We start from the raw sequence: 20,714 nt of genomic DNA, 5'->3' as shown, positions 1-20,714 counted from the left end.
TCTTACTGCACACCTGTCAATCCAGGTGAGAGTCAATGTTCTCTATGTAGACATAGGCTACGTCCCACATGGCATCCGTTTCCCTTTGTAGTGCACTACTTTTGACCAGGGCCCATAGGACGCTGGTCAAAAGTAGTGCACTATATTGGAAATAGGGTGGCATTTGGGACGTACTCGTATGCTACTATACATGCTACGTGTTTTATTCCCTCCAGGCTTTGGCGAGGGGAAGTACATTTCTTTCCAGGATCGGCAGTGGCACCAGCCCTGCTTCAAGTGCTCCCACTGCTCTGTCTCTCTGGTTGGGTCCGGCTTCTTCCCTGACCGGGACCAGATCCTTTGCGGAGACTGCAACAACGACCAAGAAGACCAATGAGAAATCACTTTCTCTGTCCTTCAACTGTGCTTGACCAATCACAAATGTGCAGTTATAGCTATCCCGTTTGTAACACACAGCGGTGACATGACCACCATGACCACCTATCATACATTTAAGAGAGCCTCTAAACCTCAACCTATATTTAATACTACATCACCCTAAATATATACAGTACCAGTCAAACGTTTGGACACACCTACTCATTCAAGGGTTTTTCTTTATTTTTACTATTTTATACATTGTAGAATAATAGTGAAGACATCAAAACTATGAAATAACACATATGGAATAAACAAATCAAAATATTTCATATTTGAGATTCTTCAAAGTAGCCACCCTTTTCCTTGATGACAGCATTGCACACTTGGCATTCTCTCAACCAGCTTCATTAGGAATGCTTTTCCAACTCCAACAGCCTTGAAGTTCCTACATATGCTGAGCACTTGTTGGCTGCTTGTCCTTCACTCTCCGGTCCAACTCATCCTAAACCATCTCAATTGGTTGAGGTCGAGTGATTGTGGAGGCCAGGTCATCTGATGCAGCACTCCATCACTCTCCTTCTTGGTCAAATAGCCATTACACAGCCTGGAGGTGTATTTTGGGTCATTGTCCTGTTGAAAAACAAATGATTCTCCACTAAGCTCAAATCAGATGGGATGGCATATCGCTGCAGAATGCTGTGGTAGCCATGCTGATTAAGTGTGCCTTGAATTCAAAATAAATCACACACAGTGTCACCAGCAAAGCACCATCTCACCTCCTCCTCCATGCTTCACTGTGGGAACCACACATGCAGAGATCATCCGGTCACCTACTCTGTGTCTCACAAAGACACGGCGGTTGGAAACATAAATCTCAAATTTGGACTCATCAGTACCAAAGGACAGATTTCCACCAGTCTAATATCCATTGCTCGTGTTTCTTGGCCCAATCACGTCTCTTCTCATTGGTGTCCTTTAGTAGTGGTTTCTTTGCAGCAATTCGACCATGAAGGCCTGATTCACACAGTCTCCTCTGAACAGTTGATTTTGAGATGTGTCTATTACTTGAACTCTGTGAAGCATTTATTGGGCTACAATTTATGAGGCAGGTAACTCTAATGAACTTGTCCTCTGGAGCAGAGTTAACTCTGGGTCTTCCTTTCCTGTGGCGGTCCTCATGAGAGCCAGTTTCACCATAGCCCTTGATGGTTTTTGCAACTGCACATGAAACTTTCAAATATCTTGACATTTTCCAAGTTTGAATGACCACGTCTTAAAGTAATGATAGACTGTTGTTTCTCTTTGCTTATTTGATCTGTTCATACGATAATATGGACTTGGTCTTTTGCCAAGTAGGGCTATTGTAACGGCTGTTTGAAGAAGAGGACCAAGGTGCAGCGTGGTACGTGTTCATGATTTTTAATAAAACTGAACACTAGAACAAAAAAGAACAAAGCGGCACAAACAAAACAGTTCTGTCTGGTGCAGACACACAAAACAGAAAATAACTACCCACAAAACACAGGTGGGAAAAGGCTACCTAAGTATGGTTCTCAATCAGAGACAACGATAGACAGCTGCCTCTGATTGAGACCCACACCTGGCCAAACACACAGAAATAGAAAACATAGAACACAAAACATAGAATGCCCACCCCAACTCACGCCCTGACCAAACCAAAATAGAGACATAAAAGGATCTCTAAGGTCAGGGCGAGACAGCTATCTTCTGTATATCACCCATACCTTGTCACAGCACAACTGATTGGCTGAAACGCATTAAGAAGGATAGAAATTCCACAAATTAACTTTTAGCAAGGCACACGTTAATTGAAATGCATTCCAGGTGACTACCTCATGAAGCTGGTTGAGATAATGCCAAGAGTGTGTAAAGTTGTCATCAAGACAAAGGGTGGATACTTTGAAGAATCTCAAATGTAAAATATATTTTGATTTGTTTAACACTTTTTTGGTTACTACATGATTCCATATGTGTTATTTCATAGTTTTGATGTCTTCACTATTATTCTACAATGTAAAAAATAGTACAAATAAAGAAAAACCCTTGAATGAGTAGGTGTGTCCAAACTTTTGACCTGTACTGTATATATCTTAAAATATATAATACACATTTTTTTCAGTGTTGCATGTATGTCTATGTTGTTAAACTGATTTTCAAACATAAAAAGCACATTGAAATATATTTATAATGTAAACACTTGTTTTTTACCCAAAATATTTTTTTGCCCTTTTTCTTCCCAATTTCGTGGTATCCAAGTGGTAGTTACAGTCTTGTCTCAACACTGCAACTCCCGTACGGACTTGAGAGAAACGAAGGTCGAGAGCCGTGCGTCCTCCGAAACACAACCTAACCCAGCCGCACTGCTTCTTGACACAATGCCCACAACCTAGAAGCCAGCCGCACCAATGTGTCGGAGGAAACACCGTACACCTGGGGACTGTGTCAGCGTGCAATGCGCCCGACCCACCACAGGAGTCGCTAGAGTACTTGTAGGAATACATGAACTATTCGTATCCTAAAGGAGCTTACATATTAATGCAGCTGACCTGAGCTCTGCTGAAATATGGCATTAATGATGCACACACAGTCTGAACTAAATAGTGTCTTTAACAGCTGTATTTTATTGCAGCTATATCAAAAAGTATCAAACAGTCAATTATATTTCTTTGTATTATTTTATCACTTTCTTTCCTCTGTTTGCTGTATTGTAACCAGTAATATTACAACTCTAAACCAATCCAGTATGTACTGTAATAATAACCCTATTGGGTCAGAATACTGTGTCTGTAAAGGTGGGCCAAAATAAACACTTTGTAAGGCTTCTTTGAGGTGTGTTGTCTGCCAATGAGAACAGCCTTTGGACTACTGCGTACATTACACATTAATACTTTCCTTACTTAACCCCCGGTGTGAACAGATTTGATCATTTTTACAATGGTGTGGCGGTGCCAATGTGATGCCAGGCCAGGGTGGTGTCCAGTGCCCACTCCCTGGAATCCAGTGAAGGTTCAGGCAGACCAACACAAAAGCGTTGTAGCAGAGGACAAAGGCAAACTGTCCCAGAAGGCTGATTGAATCTTTATTTAGTCTGGAATGTAATTTTCCTCAAACTTCATAACAGGCTCTATATTTGCACCCATTGTTTTGGATTTCTATCACAAAATAAGTTACTTGCTAAAGCCTTGGCATTATGGAAACCGTAAGGCACTATGGAAAAGCCCATACTCTCCATTTGTACCTAAGAAGACTACATAGAGAACCGTTAAAGACATGCTCCGGAACTTTGGCGACTACTAGGTATTTTTTTTAAACCTACTGCTTTGATCTGGATGTGTCAATGTGTAGTTCATACATGCAGAAGTACTGTCTAATAGCTACTAAATCCCTAGGCCACTAAATCTAATAGCCACTAAATCCCTAGGAATTGTCTGTAGAGCTCCAAGACAGGATTGTGATCTACACATTAATTAATTAATTGATCAAGGGAAGGGTATTAAAAAATAAAAAACGTCTGCAGCATTAACGGTCCCCAAGAACACAGTGGCCTCCATCATTCTTAAATAGAAGAAGTTTGGAACAACCAAGACTTTTCCTACAGCTAGCTGCCCAGCCAAACTGAGCAATTGGGGAAGAAGGGCCTTGGTCAGGGAGGTGTCCTTCCAGAAGGACAACCGTCTCTGCAGCACTCCACCAATCAGGCCTTTATGGTAGAGGGGCCAGACGGAGACCACTCTTCAGTAAAAGGCACATGACAGCCTGCTTGGAGTTTGCCAAAAGTCACCTAAAGGACTCTCAGACCATGAGAAACAAGATTCTCTGGTCTGATGAAACCAAGATTGAACTATTTTGCCTGAATGCCAAACATCATGTCTGGAGGAAACCTGGCACCATCCCTACGGTAAAGCATGGTGGTGGCAGCATCATGCTGTGGGGATGTTTTTCAGTGGTACGGACTGGGAGATTAGTCAGGATCGAGGGAAAGATGAACGGAGCAAAGTACAGAGAGATCCTTGATTAAAACACTCTCCAGAGCGCTCAGGACCTCAGACTGGGGGCGAAGGTTCACCTTCCAACAGGACAACGATCCTAAGCACACAGCTAAGACAACGCAGGAGTGGCTTCGGGACATTTCTGAATGTCCTTGAGTGGCCCAACCAGAGCCTGGACTTGAACCCGATCGAACATCTCTGGAGAGACCTGAAAATAGAAGCCCAGCGACGCTCACCATCCAACCTGACAGAGCTTGAGAGGATCTGCAGAGAAGAATGAGAGAAACTCCCCAAATACAAGTGTGCCAAGCTTGTATAGTAGTGTCATACCCAAGAAGACGACTCGAGGCTGTAATCGCTGCAAAAAGTTATTCAACAAAGTACTGAGTAAAGAGTCTGAAAACGTATGTAAATGTGGTATTTGAGTAAAAAAATAAAAGTCAAGGGATTTGAATACTTTCCGAATGCACAGTACAAAGGTACCGGATAATCTCTTTAAAAAGAAATCTGTTGGTCACTGGGGTCAATAGCAAAACACAACACTGTTCACACATTAATAACAGGATTGACAGCCGTGTGTCTGTAGTAAATTAAACGATGGTTCACAGTAAGTGAGGGGCTATAACCTATGAAGTCACAAGGGCTTGAAGATACACCCTCTGGGAGCAGCAGACCAGTATCAGCACCCAGATTAATGCAGTGTGTACGCATCAGTCAAAAATGGGGGGGGAATAATCGGGATTTAGGTGGGGATTCAATCTGAGGCGCGTTGTATAGTCCCAGCCATACGTACGCATGGCATCATTTGCAGGTGTCTTAGCAGTGGATCATAACAGTGTAATAGATCATGCAACTCTCATCCAAAACAGATTTGTTTTGTTCCCATAATGCATTTGGACCCATATTAGAAACACCAACTGCGACACAAAAGCCTATCTATTAAATCAAGGGCACTGTTGTTTTTATATGTAGCTTTTCCCATGACTTCTCCTGGAACACGGCTGACCCTGTTTGGTCCCACAAGGACTATCAGCCAGGCCACACAACCCACTGAGATCTGTGCATCAGATCTGGCACTGGGGACTAGCAGTGAACAGGCCCCATTGAAAACTACTATGCATCCCAAATGGCTCCCTATTCCCTATATACCGCACTACTTTATAGGGAATGTATAGGAAATAGGATGCCATTTGGGACGCATATATTGTCAACAGAGTTCTGCTGGTGGCAGCTGCAAAACAAATCACCACCCACGGGCCATTACATCACTGAGATTACAGGCCTCACATCACTTGAGATTACAGGCCTCACATCACTGTGATACAGGCCTCACATCACTGTGATACAGGCCTCACATCACTGTGATACAGGCCTCACATCACTGTGATACAGGTCTCACATCACTGTGATACAGGTCTCACATCACTGTGATACAGGTCTCACATCACTGTGATACAGGTCTCACATCACTGTGATACAGGCCTCACATCACTGAGATACAGGCCTCACATCACTGAGATACAGGCCTCACATCACTGTGATACAGGCCTCATATCACTGAGATTACAGGCCTCACATGTCACCACTCACAGGCCTCACATCACTGAGATACAGGCCTCACATCACTGAGATACAGGCCTCATATCACTGAGATTACAGGCCTCACATGTCACCACTCACAGGCCTCACATCACTGAGATACAGGCCCCACATGATACACTGGGTCTATAACAGGATAGAGCACAATATGCTGTAGGCTACTGGAATTAACCTCACAACACAGAAACAAATCTCAAGTGCACGCTGGCCAGCTACTTCATTTGGCTAACACTTATGTTAAGTTTGTCATGGGAGAGTACACTAGAACCAATTACACAACTTAGTGCCATTTGGAGGAACCCATTCGTTCCAGGAAACTTTCAGTCCCAGAATTTCCATCAGGATTCTTCAGTTCATGAATTTCCTGAACTGTCTGGAATCAAAATACAATTGATCCTGATCATGTTGGACATGTGTATTTTTCAAGCTCATTTACATAATCCATTGCAGATCAGAATGTATTTTTTTATGGAGCAGTAAACAGCTGCCAGATCATATTACTACAGTAAACAGCTGCCAGATCATATTGCTACAGTAAACAGCTGCCAGATCATATTGCTACAGTAAACAGCTGCCAGATCATATTGCAACACTAAACAGCTGCCAGATCATATTGCTACAGTAAACAGCTGCCAGATCATATTGCTACAGTAAACAGCTGCCAGATCATATTGCAACAGTAAACAGCTGCCAGATCATATTGCAACAGTAAACAGCTGCCAGATCATATTGCTACAGTAAACAGCTGCCAGATCATATTGCTACAGTAAACAGCTGCCAGATCATATTGCTACAGTAAACAGCTGCCAGATCATATTGCAACACTAAACAGCTGCCAGATCATATTGCTACAGTAAACAGCTGCCAGATCATATTGCTACAGTAAACAGCTGCCAGATCATATTGCAACACTAAACAGCTGCCAGATCATATTGCTACAGTAAACAGCTGCCAGATCATATTGCTACAGTAAACAGCTGCCAGATCATATTGCTACAGTAAACAGCTGCCAGATCATATTGCAACAGTAAACAGCTGCCAGATCATATTGCAACAGTAAACAGCTGCCAGATCATATTGCTACAGTAAACAGCTGCCAGATCATATTGCTACAGTAAACACTGCCAGATCATATTGCAACACTAAACAGCTGCCAGATCATATTGCTACAGTAAACAGCTGCCAGATCATATTGCTACAGTAAACAGCTGCCAGATCATATTGCTACAGTAAACAGCCGCCAGATCATATTGCTACAGTAAACAGCCGCCAGATCATATTGCTACAGTAAACAGCCGCCAGATCATATTGCTACAGTAAACAGCCGCCAGATCATATTGCTACAGTAAACAGCCGCCAGATCATATTGCTACACTAAACAGCCGCCAGATCATATTGCTACAGTAAACAGCCGCCAGATCATATTGCTACAGTAAACAGCCGCCAGATCATATTGCTACAGTAAACAGCCGCCAGATCATATTGCTACAGTAAACAGCCGCCAGATCATATTGCTACAGTAAACAGCCGCCAGATCATATTGCTACAGTAAACAGCCGCCAGATCATATTGCTACAGTAAACAGCCGCCAGATCATATTGCTACAGTAAACAGCCGCCAGATCATATTGCTACACTAAACAGCCACCAGATCATATTGCTACAGTAAACAGCCGCCAGATCATATTGCTACACTAAACAGCCGCCAGATCATATTGCTACAGTAGAACTGAGTAACTTTTGTACCTACAGTATGACACACGACTTAATCATGGACTGAAATGTGACTTGCTCTAATCACAAGCTGCTCATGTCAGATGCCATGGCAACAGACGTGGGAAGAGACAGGGAGGGGAGACACTGGTTTAGTAGAGAATGGAAAGAAGTATGTCATTTGAAATGCAACATTATTCTTTATGAGTGATTATGGTTGGGGTAAAAGCTAGAGGATACAATTTGTTAGAGAAAACCCCAAATCTTTATTACATAAATCCCCCCACACATCAACAACAACACCCAAATCCAAGGGGAGTGGTAGGCCTAACTGTGGCAAGTAGCATCAACGAGAGGACAAATAGAATATAATTCTATAGTCCATTCCAAATGAAATGTGACTGTAAAATGTGTGGCAGGAGAACAGCGTGAAACAGAGATTGAGTAATTCCAGAGAGCCTCTCCATCTTGCTTGTCAGAAGTTTGGCTTTGCCTGGGTTTCTCCAGTGAGATGATGCTTGGAACCATTCAGACTGCATCCCAAATTGCACCCTCTCTCTCCTATATAGTGCACAGCTTTTGACCAGGGCCAATAGTGCTTTGGTCAAAAGTAGTACATTATTTAGGTTATAGGGTGCCATTGGGACACACACGGTCTGTTACTAACATCCTAGTCACTACATCATTAATAGGTCAGTGTTCTGACTAACCTTTGCTGTACTGCCCATAACAGAACTGAGAGGTGTGTGATTTTTAGAGGACCTCTTCTAAATACTACTGAGGAGATACAAAGTGTATCCCAAATGGCACCCTATTCCCTATATAGTGCACTACTTTTAACCAGAGCCCATATGTCCTGATCAAAAGTAATGCTCTAAATAGAGAATAGGGTGCTATAGTAGTGTACTAAATAGGGAATAGGGTGCCATTTGGGATGTGCACGGATATCCATGAGCCAAGCCCAAAAGCCCGGGTCGTAAAGGTCTTTAAGTGTGCCTTGGGGACATCATACTGTCGGCATGGCAGAACATAGGTTTGGAGGACAAACACCCTATTCATCTGAGGATCTTTGGCCTTACAGAGAATTAAAGAACAGCATAAACCGTGCATTTGATAGATTGATGGCAGATTTAACAACCCACTTGTGACTCATAGTCCTAGTAGTCGGACTGTGAGTAGGACTTTGTTTATGATACGGGAAAGCCTGTGGTTGAAAGACATGTAAGGCAATGCTTTGAGTACTGTCAAACACGCATTGTGAAGTAGCACTACCTAGTGAAGGAATGTGGTATTGCATACTGATAAATAAAGTATTCACTAATAAGCATATCTACTTTAAATAGACGTAATACTATATTGTTATCATCCAGATTGATGTATTCACCAAACTATTTCAATACTACACATCCGATCAGTACTGGTCGCACACAGGGAACATTCTAGAAATAGCACCGGACCAATGTTGGAGAAGCTACTCTTAAAATATAGATTTCCAAGCTAACATTTACATCTCACTGGCAGACATTAAGCTACGCTAATGCTACCCTTAAGAAAAATGTAGTTTACTTAACGTTGCTTTGAAAAAGTAGTTCACTACATCCAAACTACTTTGTGAAAAAGTATATCTAAATCTTAAAAATGTCAGACTACAAATTCCAAGAACAGATCGCACGAGGATCAAATGTTAAAAGGTGTAATTGAGCCAATTAAACACAATACAATGTTTCAAGTGAGAATTAGGCAGGTATGATGCCGAAAAATAAACGATTGCCTACTTCAGCCACATTTTATTTTCCTTTTGCAAGTGTAGTTCCAGTAGTTAGCTACACAACACAACAAAAACGTTACCTACTGAAAACAGTACCAAGATTTGAATTTCATTCAAATACCAACCAAACTACTGTAAAATGTAGTTCAATTACTAGTTAAACTGCATATAGTACACTGTTCCCCAACATGGCATGGGTCATGTGTCAGCCTGTTGCCCCCTGGTTCACTTTAACTGCCACTGCTCAGAAATCAAATCTCTGAAACGGCCACTGTAGGAATGCCATAATGACGTCATATCTCTGTGTAAACAGTTATTTTAATCATACTTGGGAGTCAGAATGAAGCCGTTTGAAGGTGAACACAGTACTAAAACTATTTCCATGAACTCACTGAAACTTCACCAGTCAAACGTAGTGCAGTATAAATGGAATAGGGAGCTATTTGAGACAATAAGATGGTGGACTAGAGAGAGAGAGAGACTCATCTGAGCACCTTGGCAGGTAACAGGGCCATGAAGAAGCCACAATGAAACCAGACAGTAGATGCCGTCAGACACAGATGTTGGTCATAAACTAGCTTCCCTATTGATTTCCCTGCTATATGATCACTGAAGAGTGCAGAGTAAAGACAGAGATGAGATTTTGATTAACAGCAAGACATTTTCAATGCTTCTGGTGGCCTCGATCTTCACAAATTTAGATTTTTACCATAAAACTATATATATAGTAATATTTATCATTTCAATGTTTTATTACAATTTTATGCTTAACAAATCTCAAAATAAAATAAAAAAAACAGAAGCTGGGATATTCTAGAGCTAACAAACCCACACAACGACAAATATAATCTTGTTATTTTTGTCACAAGAAGAGCAGAAGAAAATGTGAATTTGCATGATAAACATAGAATGTTCAACACTATACAATAACCCCAGCTGGGTATTGAGTAACATGCAATTACACACCTTGTACTTTTCTGCAGGAAAATCATGAAACACAAATATTTCTAGTTGCAGGTGGGGAGGGGTAACATTTCATGCAATATACACAAAGCAGAAACCAAGTCAGTTAAACATAAGGCATATAAAGTTCACAAAGCCCAGAGAAGTGATTCTCTGCTTCACTGAAGACTTCTCCTGTGTGGCCAGTTCTGGTCTGAAGTGCGTAACACCCCCATTCATCAAGTTGAATAGTCCTGTGGAACAACAATAACGTCGACGACAGAATTAAAAAAACAAAAAACTTTAAATATTTCTAAATCACATATTGCTTTATTGGAAGCTCAAGACAACATAACATTCCAATAGCTTACCGCTCTGGGTTTTTTGTTCACCTTCATGTCGAATCTAAAAAAAAAAAGATTTAAAAAAAGCAAGAGTTACGACAGGTCTTTCAGGTTTCACTAAATACAACACGAGTAACCATGGAGACAACAAGCACCACTACAGTTACTCAAGCTAAGAGACAACTAAAAGAACCATATGAAAGCCTGGGATGTGCTGAAAGATGTGGGTTTTTACTCAACCTGTGAGCTCCCCATCTCATTTTGGCAGGAAGAGCAGACTTTTTCATAACTGGATTAAGGGAACAGGACCTTTATGGAATGAAACCAGGGTCAAGAAATAAACTGAGCTTCTAAAGTAGTGTTTATGACTCAAAACACTACAGAATCTAGCGTCGAGTCTACAGAAGCTAGGTGCAAATACTTTATTAGATACAATGCATTATTTGAGAAATAAAGTGTGCGTCCCCAAATGGCATCCTATTTCCTATATGGGCCCTGGTCAAAAGCAGTGCACTAAATAGGGAATAGGATGCCATTTGGGATATAAACAAAGATTTGGACATGTAGTAATGATAGATTTTCTATGATGACACATTAACCGTGACAGAAGCAGATGGAGAGCTGAGGGAGAGAGAGAGAGTGGGAACGTCAGGATGTGGTCAGAGAAGGCAGGGGTGTCCCCCCCAAATGGCACCCTGTTCCTGACCCCTATGGTTCAAAAGAGCTCTGGTCAAAAGGCAGTGCACTATATTAGGGAATTAGGGTGCCATTTGGGACACAGCCAGGATATATCACCACAGGAAGCAGGAAGTAAAAATGTGAGACTTACTCAAAGTCATAATGAAACATGGCAGAAGGGCTGGGGCAGCATTAGGGGAAGTAGAGAGCAGTAGTAATTAGTACACCAGCCTGACTCACTCTAAAGGGATGCTTTTGTATCTGGAAAATACAGGCTTGTTAATAATTCAACTAGCTACCACAATATTTTAACTTATTGAGATGATTTTGTCTAAATATGCGGTGGTTTTATTAGGCTACATACAACATAACACAATGTGGCTAGGAACCAGTGTGATGAGATAACACAGCTGGGAAAGTTGGCATCGTTTCTTACTTCTCCTCACATTCCAGCTCCAATACAAACAGACTAAGCCACTTGCTATAAACCAGTAGTACAGCCAATCAAACAGACCCTCCTGGTGTTTATACAGCAGTACAGCCAATCAAACAAACCCTCCTGATGTTTATACAGCAGTACAGCCAATCAAACAGACCCTCCTGATATTTATACAGCAGTACAGCCAATCAAACAGACCCTCCTGATGTTTACACAGTAGTACAGCCAATCAATCTGACCCTCCCAGACAATTTTTGTTTTTTTTAAGTTACCTTGCTCGCAAGAGATACACTTGCACATATTTCAGAATTGATAGCAGGGCCATGTTCAGTAGCCAACGGTTGCAGATAGACCCACTTTGATTCCATATTCTACATATCAGAGAGGCATGTTTGTTCTACAATGCATATTTCTATCCGAACATTCCACAACGTTGTGTTCTGCTGAACGTGCCCTAGGAGTTAGTCTAGACCAGCGACTGAGTTTAGGGTCGAGTACCTGTGTCTGTTTTTGTTCTTCCTTTTCTTGTGGCTCCCATGGTGGCTTCCGGAGGAGGACGAGGCAGCCTTCTGGGGTTTGAGGTCCTGCAGTGCCCCGTCTGCGTCCTCCGTGTCCTCCTGACTGGGCTCGTTCTCCTGGTTCTGGAGGTCTGGGGATGTGTCGCTCTCTGTCCCACTGCCGGGCTCACCTGAAGGGCCAGACAACAGGAGAGCAGCATGCCACCTTGGAGCTCAACTCCCTCACATACCAGTAGGCTACATTCAGTAAGCACTGTGGCAAACAAAAGTTGATCAATTTGGGATGGCTGATTCATATACTTACGCTTTTCATTCATGTGATCTGGTATCCCGCCAAGTGCACAGACAGCCTATTCAACAAAGACGAACAGTTGGTCAGCATTTACACGTTATTACAATCATAGATGGCCTCCTAGGACAATACCGAGAGGACCGATGGCCTCCTAGGACAATACCGAGAGGACCGATGGCCTCCTAGGACAATACCGAGAGGACCGATGGCCTCCTAGGACAATACCGAGAGGACCGATAGCCTCCTAGGACAATACAGAGAGGACCGATGGCCTCCTAGGACAATACAGAGAGGACCGATGGCCTCCTAGGACAATACAGAGAGGACCGATGGCCTCCTAGGACAATACAGAGAGGACCGATGGCCTCCTAGGACAATACAGAGAGGACCGATGGCCTCCTAGGACAATACAGAGAGGACCGATGGCCTCCTAGGACAATACAGAGAGGACCGATGGCCTCCTAGGACAATACCGAGAGGACCGATGGCCTCCTAGGACAATACCGAGAGGACCGATGGCCTCCTAGGACAATACCGAGAGGACCGATGGCCTCCTAGGACAATACAGAGAGGACCGATGGCCTCCTAGGACAATACCGAGAGGACCGATGGCCTCCTAGGACAATACAGAGAGGACCGATGGCCTCCTAGGACAATACCGAGAGGACCGATGGCCTCCTAGGACAATACCGAGAGGACCGATGGCCTCCTAGGACAATACCGAGAGGACCGATGGCCTCCTAGGACAATACCGAGAGGACCGATGGCCTCCTAGGACAATACCGAGAGGACCGATGGCCTCCTAGGACAATACCGAGAGGACCGATGGCCTCCTAGGACAATACCGAGAGGACCGATGGCCTCCTAGGACAATACCGAGAGGACCGATGGCCTCCTAGGACAATACCGAGAGGACCGATGGCCTCCTAGGACAATACCGAGAGGACCGATGGCCTCCTAGGACAATACCGAGAGGACCGATGGCCTCCTAGGACAATACCGAGAGGACCGATGGCCTCCTAGGAAAATACTGAGCACCGATGGCCTCCTAGGACAATACCGAGAAGATAAATGGCCTCCTAGGACAATACCGAGAAGATAAATGGCCTCCTAGGACAATACCGAGAAGATAAATGGCCTCCTAGGACAATACCGAGAAGATAAATGGCCTCCTAGGACAATACTGAGCACCGATGGCCTCCTAGGACAATACCGAGGAGATAAATGGCCTCCTAGGACAATACTGAGGACAGGCAGACAATAGAGTGAGGCACTCACTGCTACAGAAGTGACTGAAGACTTGCTGAACAGACGCTCTGCCTCCTTAAACTTTCTGTTTCTTCGGTCTGTCTTGCTGTTGGAATTTCTGACAGAACAATACAAAAACAGAGTAAATAGATCATAAACACAGGCAAGATGATTCAATAAACACTTTATGTCTGAGTAGCCATGGTCCATGTATTGCTTACTTTTGGTTGGTGAGGTATCTGTCCCATCCTCTAATGATATTCCCATACATCTGGGTGTCTTCCAAGTAGCTGCCCTCAAATGCATAGATCTGTCTTTCCAAGTTCACCAATGTCTCCTGTGGAAAGTATGTAAAAGGCATTAGATTTTGCATTTCAAATGTATGAAACTGACCGAAAGTGTAATTACTATATAGTCAGAGACAGTATCACAGCCATGCCCATGGTGATGTGGGCATTAGGGTTTGACTGCACCTTGTGGACAAAGGAAGTTACTACTTAACTCCAACGACATTGTACATAAACATTGATATATCTAGTAAAAATATTTTTAAAAAATCAATACCTATGGATGTATGACGCGGAATAAAAGCATATACTTTTAGTTACATTTTATAATGTTTCATTAGAATGGTAACGTTAACTAAAGTATCTTGCCAGCGAGCAACAAATATTTACAGAGCAGAGGAGAGAGCCGAGGCCTAGTCGTAGTAGCTTAGCTAGGATAGCCAGTGCGGCCTAGTAAACTAGCAAAAGCTACCTTGCAACTTAAACATAAGATGCAGCAAATACGCATGTAGCAAAATAATTTACTCATACGGAAACGTATCTAACTACAGCAGCTAATAAACTTACCGCAAGTTCTTGTTTCCTCTTGACCAGTTCCGAGAGTTCCCGACGTGTGTCGGGAATCTGTGGCGGTGTCGCCTTCGTATGCATCGCCATGATGAATCTCCGAAAAACAAAACAGCGTCTTCAATGATGAGTTAAAATAGGAAAAAACAAAGATTTTCACCACAAGTGGGCGCTAGATGACTGGTACGTTTGCTTGTCTTGCAAACGAGCCAAATGCTTTTTCTTCTATTGCCGCTCTGCTTTCACCGAGTACTCGCTGTCGTGGAAACAGATCATATGCGGAAACGTTGTATCCACACTCAGAAGTTTGTTTTCTGGCGACAGTAACTTTACAGTGTGGTGAATTAATTAATTTTTGTTGCATCCTAGTCACTTTGCGAATTTGGTCAACGTAGTCGGGCTACATTTACCATTCAAATTGCTACCTAGTCAGCATGAGGGTGTTGCAGTCATTGCTTGAGTTGGGTACCAGCAGCACCTCACATGTTCTACTGCTTGGGCCCCTGTACTTCCTATAAAAAATATTGTGAAGTTCAAGCTCCTGCACGTAAATATGAACAGTACCGGCACCCAAAATGATTACAGGTACCTATTTCAGTCCAAGTTAAGCACAGGTGATATTACAAACTCTCCTCCCTTCTAAACAGATTGTCAGGCGATACAATACATGTCAGGCACCTGTCCCTCCCAGTTGTGTTGTAACTCTCTTAGCTAATGATGGGGAAAAATACACAGAGAATGACATTAAGTGTCCTTTTTTTGTTGCCTTGCATCCCGTGGAAATCTAAATGATGCTCAGACTTCTGCTATCGCTTTTTACATGAATCTAGGCGGCAAACATCTAGAATACATTTCATCAATACCCACCAAATACCAAACACAGGTGATAATCAATGAGGTCGATAAGAAGGGGTTCTTGTCACAAGCTAAGAGGTTATTTTCAGAAGACAGTCAGGTAGATATGTCAACCAATAAATCAATCTACCCTCCAGCTAATTAATACATTAATCAGCCAATGAATTGTCAAATTAAGATGTGATTTTTACATTTAGTTTTCAGAATCAAAACCCAGGGCCAGGCACATACAGTGGGGCAAAAAAGTATTTAGTCAGCCACCAATTGTGCAAGTTCTCACACTTAAAAAGATGAGAGAGGCCTGTAATTTTCATCATAGGTACACTTCAACTATGACAGACAAAATGAGAAGAAAAAAAATCCAGAAAATCACATTGTAGGTTTTTTAATGAATCTATTTGCAAATTATGGTGGAAAATAAGAATAAGTAAATTATCTAATGATTCTGTCTCTTCGCAGCAAAATCTGCAGAGCTGGGATGGTTGTATCCCCCATATATATATATATATATATATATATATATATATATATATATATATATATATATATATATATATATATACGGTTAAAGTCGGGAGTGTACATACACTTAGGTTGGTGTCACTAAAACTCATTTTTCAACCACTCCACAGTTTTCTTGTTAACAAACTATAGTTTTGGCAAGTCGGTTAGGACATCTACTTTGTGCATGTAATACAAGTAATATTTCCAACAATTGTTTACAGACAGATTATTTCACTTATAATTCACTGCATCACAATTCCACTGGGTCAGAAGTTTACATACAAGTTGACTGTGCCTTTAAACAGCTTGGAAAATTCCAGAAAATGATGTCATGGCTTTAGAAGCTTCTGATTGTTTAATTGACATCATTTGAGTCAATTGGAAGTGTATTTGTTGATGTATTTCAAGGACTACCTTCAAACTCAGGTCCTCTTTGCTTGACATCATGGGAAAATCAAAAGAAATCAGCCAAGACCTCAGAATTTTTTTTTTACACCTCCACAAGTCTGGTTCATCCTTGGGAGCAATTTCCAAATGCCTGACTGTACAAAGTTTGTCTGTACAAACAATAGCACGTAAGTATAAATACCATGGGACCACTCAGCCGTCATACCGCTGAGGAAGGAGATGCTGTCTCCTAGAGATGAACGTACTTTGGTGTGAAAAGTGCAAATCAATCCCAGAACAACAAGCAAAGGACCTTGTGAAAATGCTGGAGGAAACCGGTACAAAATGATCTCTATCCACAGTAAAACAGGTCCTATATCGACATAACCTGAAAGGAAGGAAGCAGCCACTGCTCCAAAACCGCCATAAAAAAGCCAGACTACGGTTTGCAACTGCACATGGGGACAAAGATTGTACTTTACAACAATTTGGTCATAATGACCATCGTTATGTTTGGTGGAAAGAGGGGGAGGCTTGCAAGCCGAAGAACACCACCCCAACCATGAAACACGGGGGTGGCAGTATCCTATTGTGTGGGTGCTTTGCTGCAGGAGGGACTGGTGCACTTCACAAAATAGATGGCATCATGAGGAAAGAAAATTATGTGGATATATTGAAGAAACATCTCAAGACCTCGGTCAGGAAGTTAAAGCTTGGTTGCAAATGGGTCTACCAAATGGACAATGACCCCAAGCATACTTCCAAAGTTGTGGCAAAATGGCTTAAGGACAACAAAGTCAAGGTATTGGAGTGGTCATCACAAAGCCCTGACCTTAATCCCAAAATGTGTGGGCAGAACTGAAAAAGCGTGTACGAACAAGGTGGCTCGTTACACCAGCTCTGTCAGGAGGAATGGGCCAAAATTCACCCAACTTATAGTGGGAAGCTTGTGGAAGTCTACCTGAAACATTTGACCCAAGTTAAACAATTTATAGGCAATGCTAGCAAATACTAATTGAGTGTATGTAAACTTCTGACCCACTGGGAATGTGATGAAAGAAATACAAGCTGAAATAAATCACTCTCTACTATTATTCTCACATTTCACATTCTTAAAATAAAGTCGTGATCCTAGCTGACCTAAGACAGGGAATGTTTACTCGGATTAAATGTCAGGAGTTGTGAAAAACGGAGTTTAGATGTATTTGGCTTAGGTGTATGTAAACTTCCGTTTTCAACTGTATATACACAGTTGAAGTCAGAAGTTTACATACACCTTAGCCATTTGCACAAAAAAAACCTATTCTATAAACCTGTTTTCATTTTGTCATTATGGGGTATTGGGTGTAGAGTGATGAGGAAAAACATTTATTTAATCGATTTTAGAATAAGTCTGTAACGTAACAACTTTGGAAAAAGTCAAGGGTTCTGAATACTTTCCGAAAGCACTGAATGTGACAGAATTCAAGGCTGTAAAGGGGGTCTGATTAGAAGGGGGGGAGGGGGTCTGACATAGGAGTGAGACACTGGGGAGGGGGTCTGTTTTTGAGACACTTAAATCTGAATGAGACACTGGGGAAGTCTGCACTGGACCTGTAGGGGGACACTGGGGAGGGGGTCTGTAGGTGAGACACTGGGTAGGGGGCCTGTATTAGGAGTGAGACACTGGGGAAGGGGTCTGTATTAGGAGTGAGACACTGGGGAGGGGGTCTGTATAAGGTGTGAGACACTGGGGAGGGGGTCTGTATTAGGAGTGAGACACTGGGGAGGGGGTCTGTATTAGGAGTGAGACACTGGGGAGGGGTCTGTATTAGGGTGAGACACTGGGGAGGGGGTCTGTATTAGGAGTGAGACACTGGGGAGGGGGTCTGTATTAGGAGTGAGACACTGGGGAGGGGGTCTGTATTAGGAGTGAGACACTGGGGAGGGGGTCTGTATTAGGGTGAGACACTGGGGAGGGGGTCTGTATTAGGTGAGACACTGGGGAGGGGGTCTGTATTAGGTGTGAGACACTGGGGAGGGGGTCTGTATTAGGAGTGAGACACTGGGGAGGGGGTCTGTATTAGGTGTGAGACACTGGGGAGGGGGTCTGTATTAGGAGTGAGACACTGGGGAGGGGGTCTGTATTAGGTGTGAGACACTGGGGAGGGGGTCTGTATTAGGAGTGAGACACTGGGGAGGGGGTCTGTATTAGGTGTGAGACACTGGGGAGGGAGTCTGTATTAGGAGTGAGACACTGGGGAGGGGTCTGTCTTAGGAGTGAGACACTGGGGAGGGGGTCTGTATTAGGAGTGAGACACTGGGGAGGGGGTCTGTATTAGGAGTGAGACACTGGGGAGGGGGTCTGTATTAGGAGTGAGACACTGGGGAGGGGGTCTGTATTAGGAGTGAGACACTGGGTAGGGGGCCTGTATTAGGAGTGAGACACTGGGGAGGGGGTCTGTATTAGGAGTGAGACACTGGGTAGGGGGTCTGTATTAGGAGTGAGACACTGGGTAGGGGGCCTGTATTAGGAGTGAGACACTGGGGAGGGGGTCTGTATTAGGAGTGAGACACTGGGTAGGGGGTCTGTATTAGGAGTGAGACACTGGGGAGGGGGTCTGTATTAGGAGTGAGACACTGGGGAGGGGGTCTGTATTAGGGGTGAGACACTGGGGATGGGGCCTGTATTAGGCGTGAGACACTGGGTAGGGGGTCTGTATTAGGAGTGAGACACTGGGTAGGGGCTCTGTATTAGGAGTGAGACACTGGGGAGGGGGTCTGTATTAGGAGTGAGACTGAGGAGAACAGCTGCAGATACTGTATATTCAGACAATTCAATATTCTGTCCACTAAAACACTCCCTGTAAAACCAAACCTCAGTTTATATGACTTTCACTCCCTAAACAAGGCTTCTGTCTGAGCTCCCTGCTTTTATTACTCCTTTGGTCTTCCATTGGTCTGAAAGACTTTTAGGAAAACAAATTAATCTTGTAAAATAAAAACTTGGAGACTCGGTTTAAGACCTTTCGGAAGCTTTGAGATCTGGGGGTCTCAACAGAGGAGGCATTACCTACTCTGACTGACCTTGGTTTCAGCTGCCCCCGGTGGATTTATCTCTTGACATTTAAACTATTGTCTCAACTGCTGTTGTCTGAAGCCACTAGTGTTGTAGTTGAAGTGCCAAAGGGGACAGAGACACTGGAAGACAAACCTCTGGCTTTATCGGAGTTGACTGAGCTCCATTATAGCTTGTAGTCAAATTGGGCAAGTATAAACATGTTCATTCAAAGGGGCCCTTCCTGAGACAGCCTTTTGTTGTGAGTGTGTGCATTTAGGAACGTCTGTGTATTCTATCCCCATGTACTGGCACTGTATGGTAAGTAGGTGTACAGCGAGACACATGGACTGACCCTAAACCTAATTACAATTTAACGCTAATATCTGTATCACTCTCTATTGTCATACTTCTTAGCCAATAGAAATAAACATGAGAGCACCGACAGGCATGATACATACACAGCATGAGCCAATAACTGTTCTTTCTTGAAACTAAGGAAAGTACATTTATGAGGTTTTATCAAATAAAAAGAGCAATAACCCCTTAATTCATCACTTTAATTAGATTTGGCTCTGAAGTTACTGATAGTTATCAGCAAAAACAAAAGGAATGAGAGATGCAATTGTATTGTGGGATTCATCATTTGAAGTATCCACAGAATGGTGCTAATGTGATGGGGTGGATGAGAGCATCTTCAGTCTTATTCATGGTAGAGCTAATTGTGTCAGCCTAATCTTATATCTGTGACTTGGCAGTACATCAGTGGATTACGGGCACAATATGGTGCTATTATTTCATAGCGATTTGCATAAGACGTTGAAAAAGTGCCAGAGATGCTTACTGGAGCGTGGAGACATGATTTTATTCCATCTCAGAGTGCTTCGATGTGGTTAACAAAATTAGAACCTCTGTTTTATTGTTAATTGTGATTTGCCTCCGGGTGGGATTGTGAGAGGCTTTGATTGGTTGAGTTTGGTAGCTGTGCTTTAATTATTAATGTGCAATAGGCTGGGTGGATATATGGATGGATGGATGGATGGATGGATGGATGGATGGATGGGTGGGTGGGTGGGTGAGTGGGTGGGTGGGTGGGTGGGTGGGTGGATGGATGGGTGGATGGGTGGATGGGTGGATGGATGGGATAAATGATGGATAGGTGGATGA

At 43.0% G+C, this 20,714-nt stretch overlaps 2 protein-coding genes across 5 annotated transcripts in view; one reads left to right on the top strand and one right to left on the bottom strand.

The window, feature by feature from the left end:
• LOC112235981 (four and a half LIM domains protein 3) overlaps positions 1–617 on the top strand; it is a 35,895-nt gene extending 35,278 nt beyond the window's left edge. The window contains exon 6 of the mRNA XM_024404545.2: positions 216–617. Within this exon, the coding sequence (XP_024260313.1) occupies positions 216–376 (161 nt within the window). The 3' untranslated portion in view covers positions 377–617. The remainder of the gene's footprint in view (positions 1–215) is intronic.
• Positions 618–9,451: 8,834 nt separating this feature from the next.
• On the bottom strand, positions 9,452–14,993 carry LOC112235980 (chromatin modification-related protein MEAF6). Of its 4 annotated transcripts, XM_024404541.2 has the most exons (9): positions 14,765–14,993; positions 14,132–14,247; positions 13,941–14,028; positions 12,675–12,720; positions 12,351–12,540; positions 11,565–11,594; positions 10,976–11,044; positions 10,763–10,796; positions 9,452–10,645 (listed from the first exon to the last, which is right to left on the bottom strand). In XM_024404541.2, exons 1-9 carry the CDS (start codon positions 14,852–14,854, stop codon positions 10,631–10,633), a joined length of 678 nt encoding a protein of 225 aa, XP_024260309.1. In that variant the 5' UTR covers positions 14,855–14,993; the 3' UTR covers positions 9,452–10,630. The 4 variants fall into 4 exon arrangements, with proteins under 4 accessions (XP_024260309.1, XP_024260310.1, XP_024260311.1 ...); XM_024404542.2 differs by lacking the exon at positions 11,565–11,594 and having other exon boundaries at positions 14,765–14,990; XM_024404543.2 differs by lacking the exon at positions 10,976–11,044 and having other exon boundaries at positions 14,765–14,983.
• Positions 14,994–20,714: the final 5,721 nt, after the last annotated feature.

The sequence above is a fragment of the Oncorhynchus tshawytscha genome, linkage group LG13, assembly GCF_018296145.1.
Source record: "Oncorhynchus tshawytscha isolate Ot180627B linkage group LG13, Otsh_v2.0, whole genome shotgun sequence".
Classification (NCBI taxonomy): domain Eukaryota; kingdom Metazoa; phylum Chordata; class Actinopteri; order Salmoniformes; family Salmonidae; genus Oncorhynchus; species Oncorhynchus tshawytscha.
Note: the sequence above shows the minus strand (reverse complement) of the source record. Positions and strands in the feature narration are given on the sequence as shown.